The 23,425-nt window shown below is 43.1% G+C and overlaps 1 protein-coding gene across 1 annotated transcript in view; it reads left to right on the top strand.

Annotated features, from left to right (window-relative positions):
- The window catches only part of CHCHD3 (coiled-coil-helix-coiled-coil-helix domain containing 3), a 262,793-nt gene that overhangs the window by 51,922 nt on the left and 187,446 nt on the right, over window positions 1-23,425 (top strand). The window contains exon 3 of the mRNA XM_037165866.2: window positions 1,675-1,756. Within this exon, the coding sequence (XP_037021761.1) occupies window positions 1,675-1,756 (82 nt within the window). The remainder of the gene's footprint in view (window positions 1-1,674; window positions 1,757-23,425) is intronic.

The raw sequence follows: 23,425 nt of genomic DNA on the forward strand, positions 1-23,425 counted from the left end.
ATGACTTTTTATGGCTGAATAATAGCACGCTGAATATTGTTGATCCCATTTATCAGTGGATGACATTTAGGTTATCTTCACTTTTGGGGTGCTAGGAAGAATGCTGTCGTAATACCCACGTACAGGTTTGTGTGTAGCAGACATGTTTTCATGTTTCTTGGGCATATACAGCACCTAAGCGTGAAAGTGCTGGACTTCGTGGCCACTTTGTGTAGCATTTTGAGGACCCGCCTACCTCTTCTGCAGTGGCTGCATCCTGTTGCAGTTTGCCCGGCGCTCCGTGAAGGTCCCACTTTCTCCACATTCTAACACTTGTTATTGTCTTTCTGATTATAGTGGGTTCCAATTGGTGTACCATTATGGTTTTAAATTGCATTTCCCTAATGACGAGTACTGTTGAGCAATTTTTCGTGTGCTTATTGGCTATTTGCAACACTTCTTTAGAGCAGTGTCTATTCATATCCCTTGCCCATTCTAAATTGTCTTATTGTTCTGTTGTAAAAGTTCTTTGTGTTTTTTGAATGCAAGCTACTTGTCAGCTATGTGATTTGCCAATATTTTCTCCCATTCTTTTGGGTTATCTTTTCACCTTCTTGATGATGTCCTTTGATGCCGCTGCTGTTTTCTGATAGCTCAGAAGTACTGGAAAACATCACCATGGCCTTTCCCGTATCTTCTTTGTTACACTGCCCAGTGTCAGCGAAATTTCACAAAGGCTTCTGTGTGTCCTATTGTAATTCATTTTTTGTCTGTGCCCCGAGGCAAGGTGCTTATAATGTCCAGATCACCCAATAGAGTGTCGCAGCAGAGCAGAGACAGCATGGTTTGGTTTTGCCTGCACAGGCTCAGCCATTTGAAGTAGCGGGTCCTGTGTGTGTTCCGGGTTCTCCTGTGTGTGTCTGGGTCCTAGGTTTGGGTAGTGGGTTTCAGTGAGGAAGTCTTTGTCTCTGCTTATGTTCTGTGGGAGGCTCTTAAGGAGTGTGTAACTTCTGTCTTTCGTTTGCTATCGTGGCTGTAGGGATCTTCACAAAGCACATAGTGCAGATTTTCTAATTGTGAAGAGCAGATGTTTCAGATCAAGTCACCAGGTATTTAAAAAGCTCCACCGCATTCTCAGCACTGTGCTGAGACTCTCTCCAGTTGCTGGCACTTGAATTTGAATGACATGTATTCCAAAAGGCAGGTTTTAAATTTTTCATAAATGTCCTTTTTTCATAATTCATGGGAAAGTGAACGTAAACACAAGTAATTTCCTTTCTGTAATAAATTATTTTTAAAATATTTAATCACTGAAGTGCAGATGCTTTGGCACCATTTCCCCTCCAAAGGCCCTTCCTTATGCCATCTCTTCCCTTTATATGCGATTATCAGGCTTTAATGATAGGACATCATTTTAAAGGATTTGTACTTAATGGCTCAGTCCCTACTGTGCAGTGAACAGCTCCATGAGTTTATTATACATTTTGGCAGGTGTGCAGATTTCCAGGTCACCGGGGACTGCTTGATTAAATTACTCCCGAAATGCATTAATTGCCCTTTTCCACAGTGGGTAGGTAGTTCCAAGGAGACGCTGACCAGCTGGCAGAACTTTGCCCTTTAAGATCTAGCCCCAGCTTTGCTTTTGCTTTTAAGAAGCCACTAATTTTATCTCCTTTTGCTCTTTACTGGTCCTAGTTTCTGATGAAGACTTGAAAAGAAGAGTAGCTGAAGAGCTGGCCCTGGAGCAAGCCCAGAAAGAATCCGAACGTCAGAAACGGTGAGTGGGAGAGACTTCGGTGGGCTTGTTGTAACCAAAACAGTGTCAGAGACGAGTCATTGTATTAAGACTTATTATCTGTGTCTGGCTTATTATCTGTTCAGAATGTGCTGAACACATGAACTTGGCCATTTCCGGTTTTGGATTCTCAGACATGGTCATAAACAACCATTGTATCTGTTGTGTGGTTCTTTATTGCGTAAGTACTGACTGAGCCCTGTGCTCAACTTGTGCATAGTTCTCGAGGGTTCTCCAGGAATTTCACAGGCTACTTTCAGTGAATGTATTTATGATTGAAAATTATATTATCTGCTGTGGTTGTTAAGGTTAGCAATAATGTCACTGACAGTGAATGTCATATATTGTACGTAGTGCCCATATTAATAAATAGCACTAGTTAGTAATATACTCACTTAAAACTGAAGATAAAACAAATATGTAAGTCTGAAAAATCAAAATCTTCCGTTATCCCATTCTATAGAGATAACCATTCTTGAACATTTTATTCTTACACATTTTTTAATATGCATCCTACTACATTATTTTTGTCATTATTAATATTACTACTACTAAAAATAGCAGATAGAGGAACGTTCGTTGAAGTGTTTTGGGGATAGTAGGAAACTGGGGGCAGGTCACATGGCCATCAGAGGGACTGGATGGACACGTGGTGGTGCTTGCCTGCCGTGGATGCTGGACAGTGGAGTCGATCCTCCTGTGCGGATTCAAAAAGATGTTGAAAAGCTAGAAGCCAGGGGAAAACCACAGTATTCAAAACAGCATAGATAATTTTTTGGTAGAAGTACTATTTTTTAAAGACTTAAATTATACAGCTATTTATAAAAATGTGTCAATACTTTCTAATTCAAGATAGTCAAGTGCTTTTCATCTGTGCGGCTTCTGGGTTTGCAGGCAGCACAGCACACCCTTGTTACGTGGTCGTGCAGGTGCCTCTCTGCTGTGAACGCTAAGCCTGTGCCTGCCACCAGCGGGCGCTTGGTGTGTGTTTTGTGCGGGATGCGTGGCTTGTGCTTGAGAGTTAAATGGAAAGAGCTTTTGCATTGGATTCTAGTCTTCAGTGGCCATGGGTCCTTCAACATACGATGCAGCCTCTTTGGGCCTTAAATATTTCATCTCTAATGGGAGTGGTTTGAAACCCGTTCCCTAATATTTCCTCTTTTTGGACAAAGTGCGAAGCTAGCTCCATTTGGCTTGAATCTAATGGAGCAGGGCACAGGTTTTAGATTAAAACCCCATTTCCTCAGGAAATAGAGAAGGCTCATAGCTCAGGGTTTTAAAAATCAAGATGTATTGTAATTAGCGTTGGTGAAAGAGTCTGCGTGTATTCTGTAGTTTTCCACGTAGTGCTTCATAATTATTTAATTGAGTTAGGCTGATGGAGTATATAATTACATGGTGAAGTTTAAATATTCAAAAACTTCACCCCATTTTCATTAAGAAGCAAAGAAAATTAATATGGTAGAATTCCTTGTCTTTGAAATTTTATTATTTTTAATTGAATTTTATTTTAATAAGGATTTTCCAAGAAGGTTTTATTTATTTATTTCTAGAGAAAAGGGGAAGGAGGGAGAAAGGGAGGTTGGGAACTCGTGGTGAGGGACATCCATCGGCTGCCATGGCGCAGGCACGTGCGCCAACCAGGAGTTGAACCGGTGACCTTCCACTTTGTGGGACGACCCCCAGCCAACTGAGCCACAGCAGTCAGGGCTTAATAAGGACTTTTTTTGGTTAGACTCATGTTTACTTTGCTTACTGTATTTCACATAGGATTCTCTTTGTCTTCCTTTCTCTCCCTGTGGTAGGCTCCTTATGATAACTCTCACGGTGGTTTTCTTTTTTCTTCCTTCCTTCACTATTCAGCTTCCACTGGGCCTGCCTTGGTCTGTGGGCGGTAGAGGGCAGCTGAATGGGTGGACGGTGTGAGTGAGAGCCAGTTTCCTGTCTCGCGTGGGCTGGGGGTGGCAGTCTGGCTGCAACCTGGACCAATAACTATTGGTAAAGGACTTATTTTCTGTCACCTGTAAGGAGAGCAGAGGGAGGTACAGCCTTTTTATTGTTTTTTTTTTTCTTTTAAAAAATGTTTTGTTTGAAGCCTTCTACATGAAAACTTTCCTGTCAAGTCTTGGCACAAAGTGTGTCTTCATCTCTGTGATACTTCTTAAAAGAATCAATAGCTTTGTTTCTATCAGAGAAGAAATTTTAGACAAAGTGTTAAGAAAGTTTTATGTGCAGTCTTTGAAAAGCAACTTTTTGGTGCGACAAAGCATTTGTACATTACTGTGTCTGTTGCCGCAGTTGCGTAAAGCCCCACAAGCAGCTGGAGAGAGTGGTTCCTCGTGCCATTGTTGTAACAGTTCTGGTGGCGGCTGTAGCCGTGCGCACTCTGCCCGTGTGCTGAGCGGTAAGGAGAAGCAGTAGCGTTTTGAACAGGCCGGTGGACTCTGTGGCAGGGAAACACTCTGAAATGTCTTCCGTTAGGGCAGCTTCAATAAGGACCTTGTTTTGACTAGGCTTTTTTAGTTGAAAGACTGAAACTTAACTCTGGCGAACTCGTTAGGAAGGAAGGAAGTTTTTAGAAGCATATTGGATAGTGGTAAAGAGTCCGAAGGAAGCCTAGCGAACCACTCACTAGGGAAGAAATGGGTGCAGCCAGAAGTGTACACAGTGGGAAGAAGTACTTACCCAAAAGGAAATCAGGATGAGGGTTCTGTAACAGACGGGAAAGGGTGGGGGGGTGGCTGAGTTTCATGGAATGGAAGATGCCATTGATTTCAAGAAGCAGTGTGTTTGATGTGCCGCTAAGAAAGATGTGATACAGAAGGAGCTCATTAAGACTGACTTTGGTTTTTTGAAAACCTATCACTTGCATGTTTATACAAAGGAAAATGTAAGAGCAATAAATAGGTTAGGGCAGTGTTCTCGTCTGGGGCAGGTTTTGGTCCCCAGGAGCCACCTGACAATGTCTGGAGACATTTCTGGCTGTTACAGCCTGTCAGATGTTACTGGTGCCTGGGGGGTAGAGGCCGGGATGCTGCTGAACCCCCTGTAGTTCACAGGACAGGTCTCACCTCCACCCCCTGCACGGAACAGGCATTATCTGGCTCAAAAACCTCAGTGTGCTGCTAGTGAGAGACCCAGTAAGGTCTTGTCAGAAGCCTGTCCACACCGGGTCTGTTTCTTCTGAGTTTGACCCACAGTCTTGATGTCCTTGTTTTTCCTCATGTCATGTGCCGTGCCATCAAAACCTTGGTGACACAGCAGTCCTGAAATGACTGCTCCACCGTCGTTCCTGGGGCTCTTCCAGGCTGCTGACACTAGTTTCGCAAATTGCAGCGCTTGTGCTCAAGCTCTGACAACTGTGCAGGCCTGTCGCCTGGGAGACCCCAATAGTAAGGCGCCGTCAGGCCTGTGAAAACGCGAAGAAGTAGGTCTGGGGACTGTGTTGGGGCCATGCAGTTGTGTGGGAGGGGAGGGTGACGTCGTGAGCACGTGCCTCACCTCCCACTCTGTGCAGAAGCCCTTCTCCGGCATCTGGGACTGGCAGAGCCACTCTCCTTGAGCTCCCGCTCGGAGACCGCGGAGACCGAAGGCATTTCATTAGGCCGTTGGAAGTCACCTGACCTCCTTTAAATTTCCACTCTTTCCAAATCTAACATGCAGACGTAATTAAAAGTTGCTTTACAGGAGTTTTCTACTGGGCCACAGTGATGATGCAGCACTATGCCTGTATGTGTTGTATTCTCATTTCTAAAAACCATTTACACGTGAAATTTCAATTTATCTTAGATCCGATTCTCTTTTATGAGACTCTTGAGTGATTTGCTTAGTTAACAAAATCACGCCCCCAAATATTACTAACATAGTATCAGCACATGCACTAAGTGTTGGGTCTAATCTTTAGTCATAGGGCTGCTTATCACAGCATCTAATGGGCGGGGTCGTTGTTTGGGGTGTTGGGAGTCGAGTGTAAAATGAAATGCTTGCGTCAAGCTGTCTGGTTTTGCTGTGCTGCTCCGTCGTGCGTTTGGATTGTAGCTGACCGTGTTGCGTTGTGACTGTAGCAGGCCGATGCAGCCAGGACATCACGTACCCCAGTGTGAGTGTGGACCTTTCAGGTGCAGTTTACTTCTCTCCTGTGCCCTACCTCAAAAGTCCGTCTCTGACAGCAAGAAAGATGTGACTGCTTCTGACCTCTGGCCTTTGACATTTGAATTTCACCTCTTTACCTGTAAAGGCAAGCGAAAGTGTTCTAGTTTTAATAACCTTTCTTCAAGAAATCAAGAAGGGGAATGCCTACTGGATGTAACTAGCTACACATCAACTAAGATTACTTGCTTGCTGTTTTTAAATGGACGACTGATGTGATTCCCCCCTTTAAATTACATGGAAAATTACATTAGATTTGTGAGACTTAAAATACTTCATTTGATTTAATAAGTGGCTTTATAAATTAGTCATAAATTTTATCAGCTATCTGGGTAAGTTAAAATACAGTACAGTCCATTTATTTATTTGTTTATTTATTTTTTTCACTTACATCACCAAGTAAGGGCTTAAACTTTTGGCTTTTGGGTATGTTTTAGTTCGTAGTCGTAAAGGTGAAATTTTTAGGGATGGTACCTTCTGTTTATATAAAAGGCCCTGGCTGGTGTGGCTCAGTGGATTCAGTGCCAGCCTGTGAACCAAAGGGTTGCTGTTTCCATTCCCAGTCCGGGCACAGGCCTGGGTTGCAGGCCAGGTTCCCCCAGTAGGGGGCGTGCGAGAAGCAACCACACATTGGTGTTTCTCTCTCTCTCTCTCCCTTCTCCCTCTCTTTCCCTTTCTGTAAAAGTAATAAATAAAATCTTAAAAAGAGAAATTCATTATATAAGAGAATTTATTTTAGTTTTAGGATTAGAAGCTTTCTGCCTTTGGAGGAGAAAACTGAAAAAGGAAGTAGGACAGTCTCTACTAGAGACAAACAGGGTTCGTAGTTAGCATCCCATTGGGACTACGTGATGCAGGAGGTCATCTGAGGCCTGGTGCCTCTTGTACAGTAAATGCTCACGAATATTTGTTCGGTTGAATGAATCCAAAGGACTGGAAAATCTTGACAGTCTTTTCTAGGAAGGGCACCCTCTATATACATGTATATTATGCATTAAAAATTAAAATGGAAAATTACGCCTTTAAAATCAGACATTAAGTGAGGACTGTAGAAACCTGTCTCACAAATCCTTGCTTTAATTTAATGTAACGTGTTTCTAGTCACATGGCACAGGTAAGATGAAATCACACGCCTTCCACCTGAGTCTGCGTGTAGTACCTGTGACTTAAACCCCCAGCGACTTTCAGTGAACAAGTACTGCTGGTAACTAATTTTATCAGTGTCTTATTATCAACGTGTAGTTTTGAAGTGACTTTAACTGATTAGTTAGCGGTCAGTATTTTCTCTTGGCACTTAACAATTGTCACAGGCAAATGGATCTCACTTCTGACTTATGCATATTTGCAAAGAAGGTGGCTGAAGAAGCTTGAATTATAAGTCTTCAGTGATACATATTCTGACATTTAAGAGATCACTCTGTAGTATAAAAGTCCAAATGCGTTAGATTAATTTTCTTAACTCCATTGTAGCCGCGTTGGTTTTCAGATGCACACTGTGTTGCTGCTGTTTTGTACTTACACGTTTGTTTCACTCTGCTCAAAGAGGGTACAGACATGACGGGTTCTGAGTAGGACAGGACCACATTGTAGCCACCTGGTGCCTTTGAGTGGACGGGGGTCGGAACCCCTGTATGGGGCCTCGGTACTGGCCTCTTGTGTCTTCTGCTACTTTTATCTGTTTCTTCAGGTGACACCTTTCTGTTTTTAATAGAGACAGCCGCTGTGTGTAACCAACAGACACAGAAAGCTATATGATCCAGTCTGTGTTTTGAATTTTTTTAAATTCCTCACCCAAGGATATCTTTTTATTGATTTTAGAGAGAGAGGAGGGGGGAGGGAGGGAAAGAGAGAGAGAGAGAGAACATCGATGTGAGAGAGAGCATCAGTTGGTTACCTCCCATATGTACCCTGACCAACCAGGGATCAAACCTACAGCCTAGACATGTGCGCTGACTGGGGATCAAACCCACGTTCTTTTGGTTCACAGGACGACGCTCTGGCCGCGCCACCCAGCTAGGACTATCCAGTCTGTGTTTTATTCACCGCTTTACTTTTTTTTCCAAATCCAATTTTTTTTTTCTGTTGATGCTATGCATTTGTAGAGTCCTGCCTTGAATTCCATTTGTGAAGCTATTTTTGCATGGCAGGAATACTAAACCCGGACTGGAATCAATCTTGTTCTAAGCATGCCATAGAAATCTGTAACCTTTTTATTGGTTGTATTAGCAGCAGTGATGTTCAACCACTTTTTGTTTAAATGTTTCTTCAGACAGTAAATCCAGGGTTTTCCCTTATGAAGCATAGTGCTTGATGTAGTTTGTCCCCAAGTCGGTTTCTGCACTTGGAAATTCTCGGAACAGGTTTCTGAATGTTCCATAGTTACAATAGTCTTTGGTGAAGTTTCCCCATTACTCAGAGCATTCTGGGGGTGGGGTAATGGGGAGGAGGGGGTTCTAATGTACTCCGTGAATCATTTATCATTTCTTACATAAACTATTAATGTTTGCTGCCAGTGTTATCACTGTTTTATAAACACAGATGACTGAAGTAGATACATGTAACATTTTCAGTTACCAGCAGAACCGGGACTTGAATTGCGTGACCCCGTAGCCCTACACTGTCTGATAGAATCATATTATCGCGCATCATTTTGTAAACATCTATTCAGAGGAAACCCAACATGAAACATCTATACAGAGCTGGTTCAAGTGCCACTGGAGTGTAGCTAGGACTAAGGACATAGAACTCTGGCAGCCCCTGCGCCCCTTTCCCTTCTTAGAGTTCTGGGACTCATTCTTACAGGCTCTGATGCGTTGTAATTTTCTCTCACCTTCGGACAGTATGCTCCAGGAGTATACTTTTCTTGTGCAAATAGCATTTGTTGGATGAGTTAGTTGTGTTTCTGTTTTAGAAGGCGAGGGGGCAGTGGCCGGGTGTCCATTCCTTGCTTCCAGAGTCCATATTTATGGACAGTGGTTCGTGTGGGCCGGGCCTCATGCAGGCTGAGCCCTCCGCCCTGGGCCTTCCGGAAGCTGACCCTGGTGGTAATTGGTAACGACTGCCGAGTAGGAAGGGCGTAGGAGGAGGTGAGATCCTGGTGTGGCAGCTCACTGTGGGTGGGCACAGTGGGGAAGTATGCAGAGAGCGTCCCCCTTTCCTCTCCTGGCCCTAACAGCTTTGCCTGTGGAGCCTCAAGCTGCAGAGCAGCCGGGCAGCTCCGATGGGAATCAGGTGTGAATTTTATTTCAGCGTGTGACGCTCCTGCACATCGGTGCGTGTCTGTGTTTTAGCGGTAACCCCTCCCCCTCTTTGCATGGTTGGAGAGAACTGTTCAAAGGAGAGTTGCTCATTTTAAGGTTGTGTCAAGTGTTTTGTTGAGAGATGCGACACTTTATAGGGGACATACACAGAGAATAGGCACACTGGGGCCATGTATTACCTGTAATAAAAACCACTTCAGAGTGCAGGACACATCATGTCCAACTGAAATGAAAATAACGTTCCGAACAGGTGGTGTTACTTACTGTTTGCTCAATGCTGTTCTGAACACTGAATTTTTACTTATTTCATCCTCACAGTGTCCCATTTATAGCTGCAGACACTGAGAGGGAAAGACACTTGCCAAGGTCATATCTAGTGCGTGGTGGGTCTGGGATTTGAACCCAAGTCTCTGGAGTTCGTGTGCTGTAGTTCCTCCCGTAGAACTGCCTTTCTGTGTATACTTTCTGTAGAGTTTTTCATTTGTAATTGTGGGAAGAAGTAATGAGTATTTACTTGGAGTTTTGCCTCTAAACCGTTAGTAAATAACAGATACCTCGAAATGACCTCCGTTGTGTGCTGCTGGTTATTGGATCTGGGCAGCTGCTCCGGATGATATTTTTAAAACTTCCTTTACCCTTAGGGCCAAATTCTTGGGCGCCTGCGTTTAACCTTAATATTCTTTACTTACGGGGGCTGTCAGTGCTCGTGTGTGTGCACATTTTCAGTGATGGTGGCAATTTGACTTTCTTGTTAGACTAAGATTGGGGACATTTTTCTTAATTGCGTAACTGGGGTGGGGGGGCGGTGTGTGCGGAGGCAGGTGGTGTCCCGATGCATCAACTTTGAAGCTGAGAGTCTGCTTCTGGTCAGTGGGGCACAGGTGTGCCCAGTGGCTTCCTGCAAAGACACAGTGCATGCATGACCGCGGCATGGAAATCATTTTGCATTTCTCTTATATGCATCCTTAGGCTCTTTCTTTCTTTCTTTCTTTCTTTCTTTCTTTCTTTCTTTCTTTCTTTCTTTCTTTCTTTCTTTCTTTCTTTCTTAGGAGACTTGGGCTTATTCTCTTATTTATCACTGGTCGTGTTGCATGCTTTGTTGGGTTTTTGGTTTGCAGTGGCTGTTACGTATTTGCCATTTTGTGATAGTCACAGTATTTTGATAAGTCACCACCTTTAGTGTGCATACTTACAAGTTTTTATTTTTCCTTTATTTTTGACATTAACATAGACGTCCCCATTTCCCCGGCCCCCCATCCTTACCCACCCCCACTCATCTGCTCCTCCTTTCTGGCCATCCCCACGCTGCCGTCCGTGCCCGTGGGTGGTGCACGTATGTTCTTCGGCTGATGCCTTCACCTTCTCGCATCCACCCCCCCTCTGCTCTGACAGCTCTCAGTCCTTCCATGCGTCTGTGCTTCTGTTTCTGTTCAGTCTGTCACTGTATCTTGTTCATTGGATTCTGCACATGAGTTCGATCGTGTGGCATTGGTCCAGGGACAGTGTATTAGTTGTATACTAGTTACAGTCGCTTTCTGACACATAACACTGTGGAGCCCCTCCAGGCTTAACCCACTTCACTGGGAAATGTTTTCCAGTTATCTCATTAAAATGCTTTTAGTGTGAAATCGGTGTTGAGTGTAAAGCATAAAATTAGAGGTTAACTATGTAAATGTTTTATTGAATGATTTAAATTTGAGTTCCTTTGTAACTTCTCAGACCAGAGCTCTTAAATTCTGTGTTTCCTGGTGCCATTTTGTTAATGCTGATTTAAAGCCCCTTAAAAGTCTGTAAATTATAGTTTTGCTTTCCTGATAGGTTGATGGGTTAAAACCAAATCAGATCAAAACAAAATAAAGTCAGCTGAAACCATTAATTTAGTATGGTTTATGTCTATTAATTTAAAAACTATTACCCAATAGAGTTTCTGAAAATTTTACTATGGAACCCCATAGTTTTGACTTTAGAAAGGTCATTCCTCAAGCACCTGAAAGCATGGATAATGCTGAGTTGTTGAAAATAAGTTACAAAAGAAATAGACATCTATGGGGGAAATTCAAATAATATAGAATCATAAAAAGTCAGTCATCTTCCCCATTTTTACTCTGCTCTTCCCCCCATAAAATTATTTACACATTCACACTCTAGGGAAAATGTATTCTCCACAGTGTTTTAGATCATGATTTTTTAAAAACAAAACAGGATTGAAGAAATAATGTTGTGTAACTTACCTTTGTTTCGCACCCAGTCACATATTGTGGTCCTCTTCCTGTGTGCAGTGTGTAACTGATCTTGAGTGACTTGAGTCTGGTAATATATGCCATTTAAGGGGACTTCACCTAAGAAGAGCAGTGCAACTAACAGTAATAATGTGTAGTAACAAGTAATCCCATGTCATAGTGATAGGTAGCAGTTCTGAACACTTCTTTTGGCCCAAGCACTGGTCCAAGCACTTTGCACCTACTGAGCACTTCATCGTCACAGCAGCCCTGTGGTCTGTGGGCACCCTCACTTCATAGGTGCGGTGGCTGGAATGTAGAGGGTAACCAGAAAATAGAGGAGTTGGGATTTGAACCCAGGAGGCCACACTCCTCATCACTGCACTAAACTATGTCTCAGAGGCGAAATTCTTTTCCAGTCCGACAGTCATGTGTTACCTACTGTGTATTAGTCCGATCGCTCTAAGGCTCTCTGGTTGTGGTTTACTGAACATTTACATTTTTCAGGTTCCAGTGCAGTCAGTTTTGCCTTGATTGGGAGTTCAGTAAGTAAGGAACTTAGTTTGGAAAAGAATTCACAAATGAAGGCTGTTTTTTGGTATTTAAAAAAATGTACACAGTGTATTTTGAAATAAACTGTCAAAATACTGTCAGTGTGGGGTGAAAAATTAATATTTCTGTACGTTCTTCTGTAAAATGTTGGAAATTGTGTATTTTTTATGAATATATCTGTCAGCTGTACAGTTCAGTTTGTATAGACTTAAAGAAAAGGAGCCCAAACTATTATCCAAGTGAGTTTCCGGAACTGAAGTTATTCGTACAGCCCCAGGTGGAGGAGCGGAGTTTATTTGAGCCCAACTGATGACACTTGCTGGGAAGCAAAATCTCAATGGGTGGAGAAAATGCTGCAGAGAATAGCAGTTTTACCACGTACTTTATACATCAGAATCTAAGGGGAAGACGGAGGAGGTTACATGAAATTTATTGGTGCTGGATGAAGAAGGCAGGAGAAAGTAAAAAGGAGATCTCTGGGATTGGATAAAAAGTAAAATGCATAGACATACTTCTTTTATATTGGTGGGTACAGGACTTTTATACGCACTTTTTTGCCCAAACTTTTGAGGGAAGAGTAAGGATGCACGTTATACATGGGTATAATGATTAGATATTATGGGTCTAATAATGGGTATAGTAATCCCTTGTATAACGGCACAGAAACTGTGAGTGCACATTGTACACAGGAGGGCATTATACACTGCAAAATATGGTAGCCAACAGTTAACATTTACAGCACATGGAGATGGCAGGCGAGAGAACGAGGTGACAGTGAGGGGTTCCATGGTCTCCTGCTCTGCTGGGAGGTTGTGTCCCCAGGGATCTGGAAAAAAAGGGATTGCTCTGCCAGTCCCAAGGTGTGTTGTCCAGATGCAACAAGACAACAGACAGACCCATTAAGGTAAAGATTGACCTTTGTCAAGGAAACCACAGGCCTGGGATGTGACTGCCCGCCATGATTTGCTCTAGGTGAGGAAGCTTTCATTGCAGCCCCTCCCGTGTGGTTACTTTGGTCTCTGAGTTGGTGGGGCCTGTCATGCAGACCTCCCCAGAGCTTGTTGGGTTAGTGTGTGGCCCCCTTTTTGTCCACATTTCTCTGCTTTGTTCCTGGGTAGCACTTTGCCTGTTTCCACTGGACTATAAAACTCACCGTCCCATAGTAAGTGTCAACAAGAATGCATTATTAAAGCACAATAATATTTTATGGTTGTGAGTAAATAGATTAAAGTGGAATAGAATTTGTCCAACAGGAAAAGGAAGCAGGAGAATAACATGGCAACAGCGATGACCATTTAATGATTGCCTGCTGTTTACCAGGCATTGCACTGGTACCTTGAACACATTAACCCTGAACTCCCCAAGAGCCTTCTGAGGAGGCCTGCCTGAGCCTATGCAGTAGCTGTAATGATGCCCCTCGCATTTCCCTGGGATCCAGGGCTGGTTGACCACCCCCTACCTGCACCACCAAACTGGGGAGCAGAATTGATGTGGTAGCTTTTTTCTGTATGGGTTTATTTTACAATCAGAATGCAGTCTAGAGCCCCTGGCTGTTGTGGCTCAGTTGGTTGGAGTGTCATTCTGTAACCGAAAGTTGTGGGGTCAGTTACTGGTCAGGGCCCACACCTTGGTTTTCTGTTTGATCCTCTGTCCAACTGTGTATGTGAGGCATGTGATGGATGCCTCTCTCTAGCATCTCTGTTGCTCTCGCTCACTTTCTTTCTCTAGAAGCAATGAAGAATTTCTTAGGGTGAGGATAAAAAAGAAAAATAAGAAAGAATGTGTTGGGAACTGCCCTGCCTGGTTTCAGAAGCTGTAATCCCCCATGGCTAAGGCTGAGTAAGAGACCTTGGAACCCTAAGCCACTAAGGAGACAAAGCTTATCTCCCTGGCAGGAGTGCCGCTTTTGCTCCTTTTACTTCACCCTGGTTGGCCCCTAGTCCATGACTAGTTAGCTAATGATGGGTAAGATTCCTCAAAGGAAGGACAACCCAAGACAAGCACAGCCACGAGGGGGCCCTCAGGGAAGGACTTGGAGGGCTGTAGAAAAAGGGGTTGATGGACCCTCACCCCTCAGCTTTGACATAGCTTGAGTCCTCATTCTGTCTGCGAGAAGTCTCCTAATCTCTTGGCTGTCTTACTTCCCCTGCCTGACTTAAGCCTGAAACAATGACAGAGGGCGGTGCAACCCTGTGCTGGAAAGGGCGGATTCCTGGGTGATCAGACCTAAGAAAGAATGCATATAGAATCCTGTGAAACCTGCTTTGCTAAGAATGCTCTCAATGTTTTGATTAGGGTCCAAGCAGGAAATGAATTTATTTCCCAGTTTTGTAGCCCCTTAGCCAGCTGACCCTGACTTAGAATAAGCCCTCATAGTTCTTTGCATGTTATCTGTTGTTTGATCCTTACTGCCTGACAAAGATTGATGATGAGCTTTACCTGTATTCCTGTGCAAAATGAATTCAATAAAAGCCCATCGAGGAACAGGTTCCTGGCCCTTCTCCTTTGAGAGATCAGCCACCGTTTCTCCCCAAGCAGATCATGTCTTGGTAGATTTATTCTCACCCATGGTGGCAGGGGGGTGGAACCCCATCCCCCCATCCCCAAGAATATAGTTCAGAGAGGCTAAGTACCTTGTCCCAGCTGTGTTACTGATGAAAGGCAATGTCAGGATTCAGATCCAGTTCTTCTGCACTAAGCCTCTTCCCCAGCACTTCCTCTTCAAGTTGTTTTGGTTCTTAGGAACCAACTGTCTTCCCTTCTAGCTGACCTAATTGGCTTTTCGTTCTTTTTTTATGGGGACTTCAATTTTAACTCTAGTGGCAGCAATTTCTTTGGCTTCAGGTGACTTAAGCAAAAATGATTTACTTTTCCATCCTTTCCTGCTTAGTCAGCAGTGTCTAAAAGTGAAAAACTGATATTATGAGAATGTGGTCTGGGCTTTGGGTTATTTTTATTGGTAACTAAAAATATATTCAACATTTGTAAGGAAAAGTACAATATATTCTGTGTCATGCATTCATAATGATAAGAAACTGGTCCCGAATGCGTTTTTCTCTGTCTTTGAGCCTTGTCACTGGAAATTAGTAACAAGGACTCAGGAGGTCCGGAAGAGTCAGGAAGTCCGTGGCCCTGGCCAGGTGCTGTACTTCCGCTGAGTCCCTGTGCACGCCGTCGGGAGGCATTCCAGTTCTCCTTCGAACATTTCCAGGGGAATTATGTCTTGGAAATTTGCATCCTTTACCTGGTTGGTGAGTTTCTTTTGTTGAAACCTGAGGTCATCTTCCCTGCTTCCACTTTCAGTGGCCTTCCTGGCTCAGAGGAATCAGTGCCCACTTAAGGCGCCAAGGGGAGGTCAAAGCCCCAGGGCACCCCTCATAGCAAATTTTTCTGAGTTTCAATGTTTCTGTACATTTTGTGAGTTGAATGTTGTCTTGCGCGTCATGCTGTCTTGTATCTATCATCCTCTTACTACCTTTAAGTGTTTTTTTTCCTCCTTGCTTGATTTTTTTTTTTTATTATTTTCCAGCAGCTTGTCATAGGAATGGCACACACTCAGCACACTCAGCTTTAGACAGCTTCGTGCAGACAAGAACAACAAATTCACCAGTCAGGGAACGAAGTGGAAGAAAAATGAAGAACAATATTAGAAAAGAATCCTTTGGGAAGCTGCACAAAAATCTTATATTAAAATCAATACCAGGGCTTGACCTTTTGTGGTACTGTATGTTTTAAAGCCTTCTATTGATTCTCTTTTAATAACATGCTTATTCTAGTTTACTGACATAAGACTAGGGAGAATGCAAAAGAAAAGATCAAATTCTTTATTACTGTGGTCATTCAGATTTGTCTCTGGCATTTTTTATGGCTGACCAATGTTATGTCTGTGTGTTAACATACTGTGTCATTCTTAAAGAGTCGGTATAAAGGCTGAGATGTTATGAAAAAGCAAAGGAATTTTTTAAATTTACTTTTTATCAAAAATATGTTGGCCTTGCCTTAATATGTGTGCCCCCCCACCCCACCAAATTGGAATTCTTTGCTTTCATGTATGTGTGTAGAAGACAGAAGTCTCATATTGATTGGTGTGTGTGTGTGTGCTGAAAACCGTGGATAGTCTAATTTGTCTAGTCTGGGAACATTTGGTGACAATTCCGTGCATGAAGTCAGCTGTCTCATACTGTATCCTAATGGCAACATGACCAAGAATAGGAAGCCTCCTGGCCTGAATGTTTTGCTCGCTCAGTCTTATTTCAAGGACAGAAATATTCATTGCTTCTCGCTATGAGGGGCCATTTAGGAGGACAGTCCTCTAAAGGGTGTCGGCCAGTACTGAATTTATTGTTCTCTGTGCTCATCTCCTCCAGTTCTTGCCAACAGGAAAAAAACAGAATCAATTTTCTCACTTCATTCAGATGGGTTTTTTGAACATATAGGTATTAAGAGGTATCCAGAACAGCAGGAAGGGCTTGAAAGATACACCTGGAAAGGTTATTCTGTAAATGGCAAATTAAATGAGATTCAACCTGTAGAACATCAAGTTAATAGGCTTGGGGAGAAAGGCCTGGATCTAATTCACGATTTTAATATAATAGTCCTGTTGTTTATGGGACATCTGATATCACATGTTGAGAAGCCAGACAGCAATTCCAGGAAGACTGTAATGAATTAGAGGACATTTTGAAAGGGCAAATAAATTAATCAAGAAGCTGAAAAAGATGCAGAAGATTGGGAGGCGCAGTAGATTGCCGAGTACGTGCTGTACGGTCGTTGGGAGGGGGCTCGGCGGAGACGTGGGGTGCGGCCTCAGGAGGTCCAGGAGTCGCTGGTTACCTTTGGGTGTGCATGTGTATATGTATGTATTATTTGGGTTTTAACGTTACTAAACAGTGAAACCACAGAAACCATTGAATGTACGAGCAACGAGGAAATGGGGAGTCGATGAGGTAGGAGAGGAAAGGTTAACATAGCGAGGCCGAGCAGTCCTCCTCCAGGCCGAGTGAGCTCCCCTGAGCTGTGTCATTGCAGAGGGCAGGGGCTGTGCTTTCGCCCACCCACACGGTTTCTCCACTCAGAAGCCTGGATACGTGTACCCGCAGGACAGCGTTCAGACACTTCCAGTGTCTTGAACTTGCTCTTCAGCCAAAGTGGCTGACGCAGCCAGGACATAGACTTCAAGGAAAGAAAGACAGTAGTTCTTCTAACACCCTCATGTGCTCAGGGACCTAAAGACTGGGGATCCTGAACACACCGGACTGGATCCAGGATGAAGCAGAGGCAGATCTCTGCAGGTTTCTGCCACCTCTTCTCACAGCCGCTTCTTTATTGAAACCCAGTCTGCTTTCTGTGTTCTGTCGTCACCTCACCCGTAATATCTTCCTAGTGCCTAAGGGTATCTGTGGTACCCTGAGGTCACGTCATAGCAGTAAGAGGTGTTTTCTTCCTAGTTACGAAAGTAATGTACACGGTACAGAGAACTAGAGAAAGGCACCTAAAACAAAATGAAGAAAGTGAAAGTCACCGTAATCCCACTGGTCACACACAACTGTGCAGACATTTCGGTGCACAGGCATTAACACCAGGGGGAAGGTGACAGAAGTGCTGTTGTACTGTCCCTGTTGTTTTCCTGAGCCTCTCTATTTTGGTTCTTAAGATGTATCGTGGACATTGTTGGTCATTAGGTAAATTCAGGGTAATTCCCTGTTAGATTTTTAGTCTTCCCAGCAAATGGTTCAAAGTGTTTCACTGCTGTAAACACACTGCTTTAAGTATTCTTGTCATTAAATGCGCAGATAGCCAGTATTGTTTCCTTAGGGTAAATTTCTGTAAGTGGAATTACTAAGTCAAAAGTTATATAAAATACTACTGTTGTCAAATTACCTTCTGGAACTTTTGCTACTTAACTCACTACACTGTGAGTCCCTTCTCTGATCTCACTGTTGGGGAGCGTAGTAGTAAAACCAGTGTTGGTGCTTTACGTCGTGCCCATGGGACCACGCCTTCTCGTGTCTGTTTCTTTGGCAAGTGTTTTCATTAATTCCAGGCAGGTGGTTCTTGGTGCGATGGAGTCATCTTTTCCTTGTCTTGTCACAGATGGGGGGTACCAGGAGACTTTAGGTAGCTGGTAAATACTTGCCAGATCATTTTAAGTCTATGTAGTTTGAAAAACCTCAATTTAAACTATGACCCAATTTTAATAATGTTCTTGTTAGCAGCTTTACAAACCTGTCACTGAGACTTGTGGACAGTGATGGGGTACAGTACACATACAGTGTGCTCAGAGGCGCAGGTGGCTGGAGGACTCCGTTGCCCCGGAATGACTCGGTGGTTTTCTAAAATTGCTCCAGCAGAGCTGGCCTCAGTGTGACCTTCATTAACAATCAGCTTGTCATGAAATTAAGTGTCAGTAGAATAAGCCAGCTTTGAGTTATTTACAGCTTTATAAACAATGCCCTGCACCACAGTATGTGCTAAATAGATAATCGTTGAATGTTTAATTTGACCGTAATTTTAGCAGATGAAATGTTGAAGGATAATAAGCTTTCTGCTTGCTACAAAAAGAAGAAAAAGAAACAAAAGGAAAATCAAGTAACCCTGAAGATTCAAATGCAAAATCTGGCAAAAATTAATGTAGGTTGCAAAAAAAAAAGAGGAAAAACAGAAGGAAAAAGGGTGGGTGGGGAGGAAAAAATAATTTGTCGATTCTCTATAATGACCTGATATTAAATGTGTAATCAGCGCAGTTATTTTATCGTATGTGTTCCTGCTCTTATTCTAAAATATGTAAGTAAATATTTTTTGCTGGAACTTTTCTTGATTCCAGACTAACGGCAGACGCCCAAGACCAGTGCATTGTTCGGGCTCACCCCAGAGTGCGGGGCCTGGAGACCCAGACTCTCCTCACCCGTGCACCGCGTGATGCTGGTTAATGCAGTGACGTGGGACGGAGGGCGGAGGTTTTCGTGTGTGCGTGTGTTTGTTTTGAGACAAAAAACAATTCAGGTTCGGGAACCGGAAGACCAGAGTTCTGGTACTGCCGTCTCTGCTCATTAGCTTGTTGAACATTTTTGTTTGAAGGATGAAAAGTTATGAAAGAGTGAAATCCTTCTTCTCTCCTAGTATTGTAAAGATCAAATAACATATTGTAATTACATGAACCCCATTAGCTTTTACAGCTAATGCTATTTTTAATAATAAAAACAATAATGATTATTACCACAACTACTCCTACCGTAACTATTAATCTCTTGAATCCGCTTTGTTCTTACTACACGTATGATTGTGAGGTTTCATGTGTTAGAGCGGCAGAGCCCAAAGAGACTTCCCAGCTTGCTGTGTCGCGGTGATCGAACCCCGTAGATCACGGAACCAACCCGGGAAGGCTCTGCCTCGGAACGTGTCTTCATTGCTAAGTGTCGTGCTATTTACAGAGCTCCTCTTGCTCCTTTCCCAGCAGGTCTAGAAACTGTTCCCCCTTCACATTGCACTTTTACTCATCTTTCTTCTGGTGCTTAATCATCTCAGTGTCCTTTCCTGGTCCTCATTCTCCTGGACGTGTGCCGTGATTCACGGTCCACCAAGAGATGAGTTAGCCTGACCCACCTCTGTGCTGGGTGCTGCTTTGAGTCTTGGTTGCATTTGAGTTCTGTCCTTACTTGTAAGATGGCCTTTTGCAAACTTTCCTTTTGTTGTCACGGTCCACCTTTGCGTTCATTGCCATCAGTCCCGCTTCTCCAGAACCCTGAACCTACTTTGGCGTTCTCCTTCCGGAGGTGGTGTATTCATTGTTGGGGCTGCCGTAAAAAATTCCGCAGCCTGGGCAGCTGAAACAACAAATTTATTTTCTCGTGGTTGTGGAGACTGACGTCCAAATAAAGTGTCAGCAGGTTCGGCTCCCCCGAGGCCTGTCTGCTTGGCTTGCTGGTGGGGCTGCCTTCTCTCCGTGTCCTCAGCACGCCCTCTTCTTCCCCGAGACCCCATCCCTGGTGTCTCTTCCTCTTCTGATGCGGACACAGTCCTGCTGGGTTCGGGCCCCCGCCTTCCTGGTTGCCTTTCACCACAGTTACCTCTGGTGAAGGCCCTGTCGGTAAATGTAGTCCTGTGAAGTGCGGGAGGACACAGTCCTGTCCCTAAAAGACGGACAGATTGATGGAACGTAGGTGCAAAAACTGATGGATGCGGTTTTCTTTTATATTTCTTCCTCAGCAGGAAATTGATTCTTGTATTAAATCTTTAAGGTATCTTTCAGGTCCAGAATTCTAAGTGTTGATTTTCCAGTGGAAGTTATTGGGGCTTTTCAGTGACTGTGGCTTGAAGTTTAAAAAGGACCAGGGTTAGGTTTAAATGATTTATAAAAACGATGTCATGTGTCTCTGTCATCTGTTGTTTTTTTTTTTTAATCTAAGCAGGTATGTTTGTGGTATTAAAACAGGTGGCCCAGTGAGTAGCCAATCAAAGGTGGCACAGTATTATGGCAAGATCTTGAGTCGAAGTATCAAGCCTCTGTGCATGAGAAGCAGAAGAGCATCAAAGTTTGAACTTGACAGCTCGCTGTCCATTGTGGTGCATTGTCATGGGAAGGAGGGAGGAAGGACAGGGACAAAATATTGTTTTCTCAATTATTAAACTTTTGAATTATATGAGCTATTTAACCAGTTTTACGTATCTTACACAGAAAATAAAAGCTCAGTAGTGGTATTTGTTATTCTTAATTTTGCTTTAAAAAACACAGTGCTTCCCCCGGGACTGAGCCAAATCCAGAGAGGTTAATTTACCATTGGAAGCCCATTTTTAAAGCAAACAGGTCTCCTATTTTAAGAGCATATTTGCCAATTTTGTACTTCTTTAGCCTTGTAAACATGGATCTTAAGGGAGTTTTTAAGAATTGCCAGTAATGGGAGTTTTACGTTTTATAAGCAGTTTTCTGCAAATCATGTTGCATATTGTCTTTGAAACATTTATCTTACATGATGAGAGTCTGCTTTCGGAGGTTCATCTTCATTAATTTTAATATATAGAGAAATCCTTAATGCCTTTAGGATTAATTTCCTTCAGAACTCTCTGAATTGACCTGACTGGTTTCTTCTATTTTTAGCCTAGTTTCATACTCTCAGACCTGCACACGCCTATAAATTCAAATTTGAATTTATAAATTCAACATGCTTTACTTTTCACATGCATTTTCAATGGCTTAGCCATTTCATTTTACTCTGGAAACCTTAATGAAACTTATAACAATGTTACTCATTTTCATTTTTATTCTGGCTCAGTCTCTATTTAAACTAATGGCGAGTAAATATCATTGCAACATTTACTGCTGATATATTGTATGTGAAGATTTTAGGTGTCATTATTATGTGATATTAAATGGAAGAGGAATCGTACTAATTGTTCTATAGATACTTGAAAAGAAAAAAAAATTTACAAACGTGTCCCCATTTAAATTGTACTCCTGGTCTGAATTAATTCTACTAAGGCAAGCTGAAAGTGAATTAGAAATTAAAGCAGTGTTGTAGCCTCTAATAGTCTTCTTATATGAATATTGGGTTTTTGGTTTTTTTATTTTGAAGTGCTTACCTTCATCCAGGTTGTGTCTTTCTAAAGAATGCTCTTTGGCAACTGTTATGTACTCCAAATAAAATTATTTCAGCAGGAGTGCCTAATGGTTTCTACCATTGTAGTAACTGCAAATCCACTGCATTATGAGGGGGGACAACAGGAGCTAGTCATTGGTGTCATCTCAGAGTTAAGAGAGATGATCTGAATAGCAGCTTTGCCTCTCAGTCACTGGTGATCTTGAGTAGGTGACGTACCCTGCTCTGTCTCCGTTTCCTCAGTTATGAAATTGGGTTAAAGAAGAATACCAACCTGATAAGCTTGTTGTTAGGCAATAGTAGTAGAATATGATGGTTAAGAGTGTGGTCTTGGGTCATAGGACTTTGGTTTGAATTTCAGCTTTGTGGGTTACACGTTTGGAAACCACATAGTTCATTAACTTCTTCAGGGGTCAGTTTTTTCATCTTCAAGATGGAGGACGGTGATCACTCCCGCCTTTGGGTTGTCTTTAGGGTTATTTTGAGGATTAAACGGGACGTCCATGTACGGTTCTTAGCACAGCACAGTGACTCACACAGAATCCTAGGAGACATTTCGGAGATGTGACTGTCCCTCTGACCTGTATTCCCATGTTGTGTGGAGTGGAAAACGTCTGTCTACTGTTTTCTGCATGTGGCTTTTCTCATTTCCTCTCGCCTTTATCATTTCCAAGGAGCTTAGAAAATCGCTGTATTGGTGAAAATGAAGGGAAAACGAGCTGAAGGCGTGTAGATGAACTTTTAAAAAAGATTTTATTTATTTATTTTTAGAGAGAGGGGAAGGGAAGAAGAATGAGAGGGAGAGAAACATCAGTGTGTGGTTGCCTCTCACACACCCCCTACTGGGGACCTGGCCTGCAACCCAGGCATGTGCCCTGACTGGGAATCAAACCTGCAACCTTTTGCTTTTCAGGCCCACGCTCAATCCACTGAGCTATACCAGTCAGGGTCGAACTGTTCTTTTTTTACAGGAGCCATTGACTGCCTTTTTCCCAAGGCGTGCCCAAGTCGAGTTTCAGAAGTGCTAAATGGGAGAAATGAGGGTGTTTGTTTTCCTTATCAGATTACCAGTATTTAAAAAAAACAGTCAAGTTGGGTTTTAGTTTGAAAAATACTCCTTTTAGTTAATATATACATGTTTCGAAATTGGATATTGGTGCTAAATGGTTGATTCTTATGTATTGGTGCCTTCGCTTTTTGTTTTTTTGCCGGCCCAGGAAATCGTTCTCCAGGGCTGGGGAGGCCCTCTGTGAAAGTTCACTGACCTGTGTGCTGGGATGTTGGGGAGCTGCAGAGGGGGGGGGGGGGAGCACGATAGTCCCAGTGCAGTTAAAGCACTGAAATGAAGACAGTGGCGTTGCACACAATTGTGTAATTAAGAATTCTCACCTTTGGACCACAAAAGCAGACACTGTGCAGGGCTTTAGGGCAGCGAACAGCAGGCTAAATGTGGCCTTGCAGACAAGAGTTGAATCGTCGGTGAGGAAGGTGCCACCAGCAGCTAAACCGGGATGAGGACCTTCCCAGTCCGGGAAACGGCAGTGCGCCGTGAGCAGGGGCTGACGAGAGAGAAGCTGGGGTGAGCAGCGCCTGATTGCTTTGCAGTTTGGCAAGAGAATGACCTAACGTGCGCCCACATGTGCCCTGTGAACGTTTTGTAGCCCTGTGCTGGCTGTCCTACGGCCGCAGGTAAATTATTAAACTGTGGGGGGTTCAAATTGAGATTTGCTTTTGAGTATAAAACACACGCCACATTTCAAAGACTCAATATGAAAGAACAAAATGCCATATTTCTTCAGTAATATCTCGTGTTAATTATATGTAGCAATGATAATATTTTGGATGTATTGGGCTCATAAAATATATTATTAAAATTAA

The sequence above is a fragment of the Artibeus jamaicensis genome, unplaced genomic scaffold, assembly GCF_021234435.1.
Source record: "Artibeus jamaicensis isolate MK-2021 breed Jamaican fruit bat unplaced genomic scaffold, CSHL_Jam_final scaffold_3307, whole genome shotgun sequence".
NCBI lineage: Eukaryota > Metazoa > Chordata > Mammalia > Chiroptera > Phyllostomidae > Artibeus > Artibeus jamaicensis.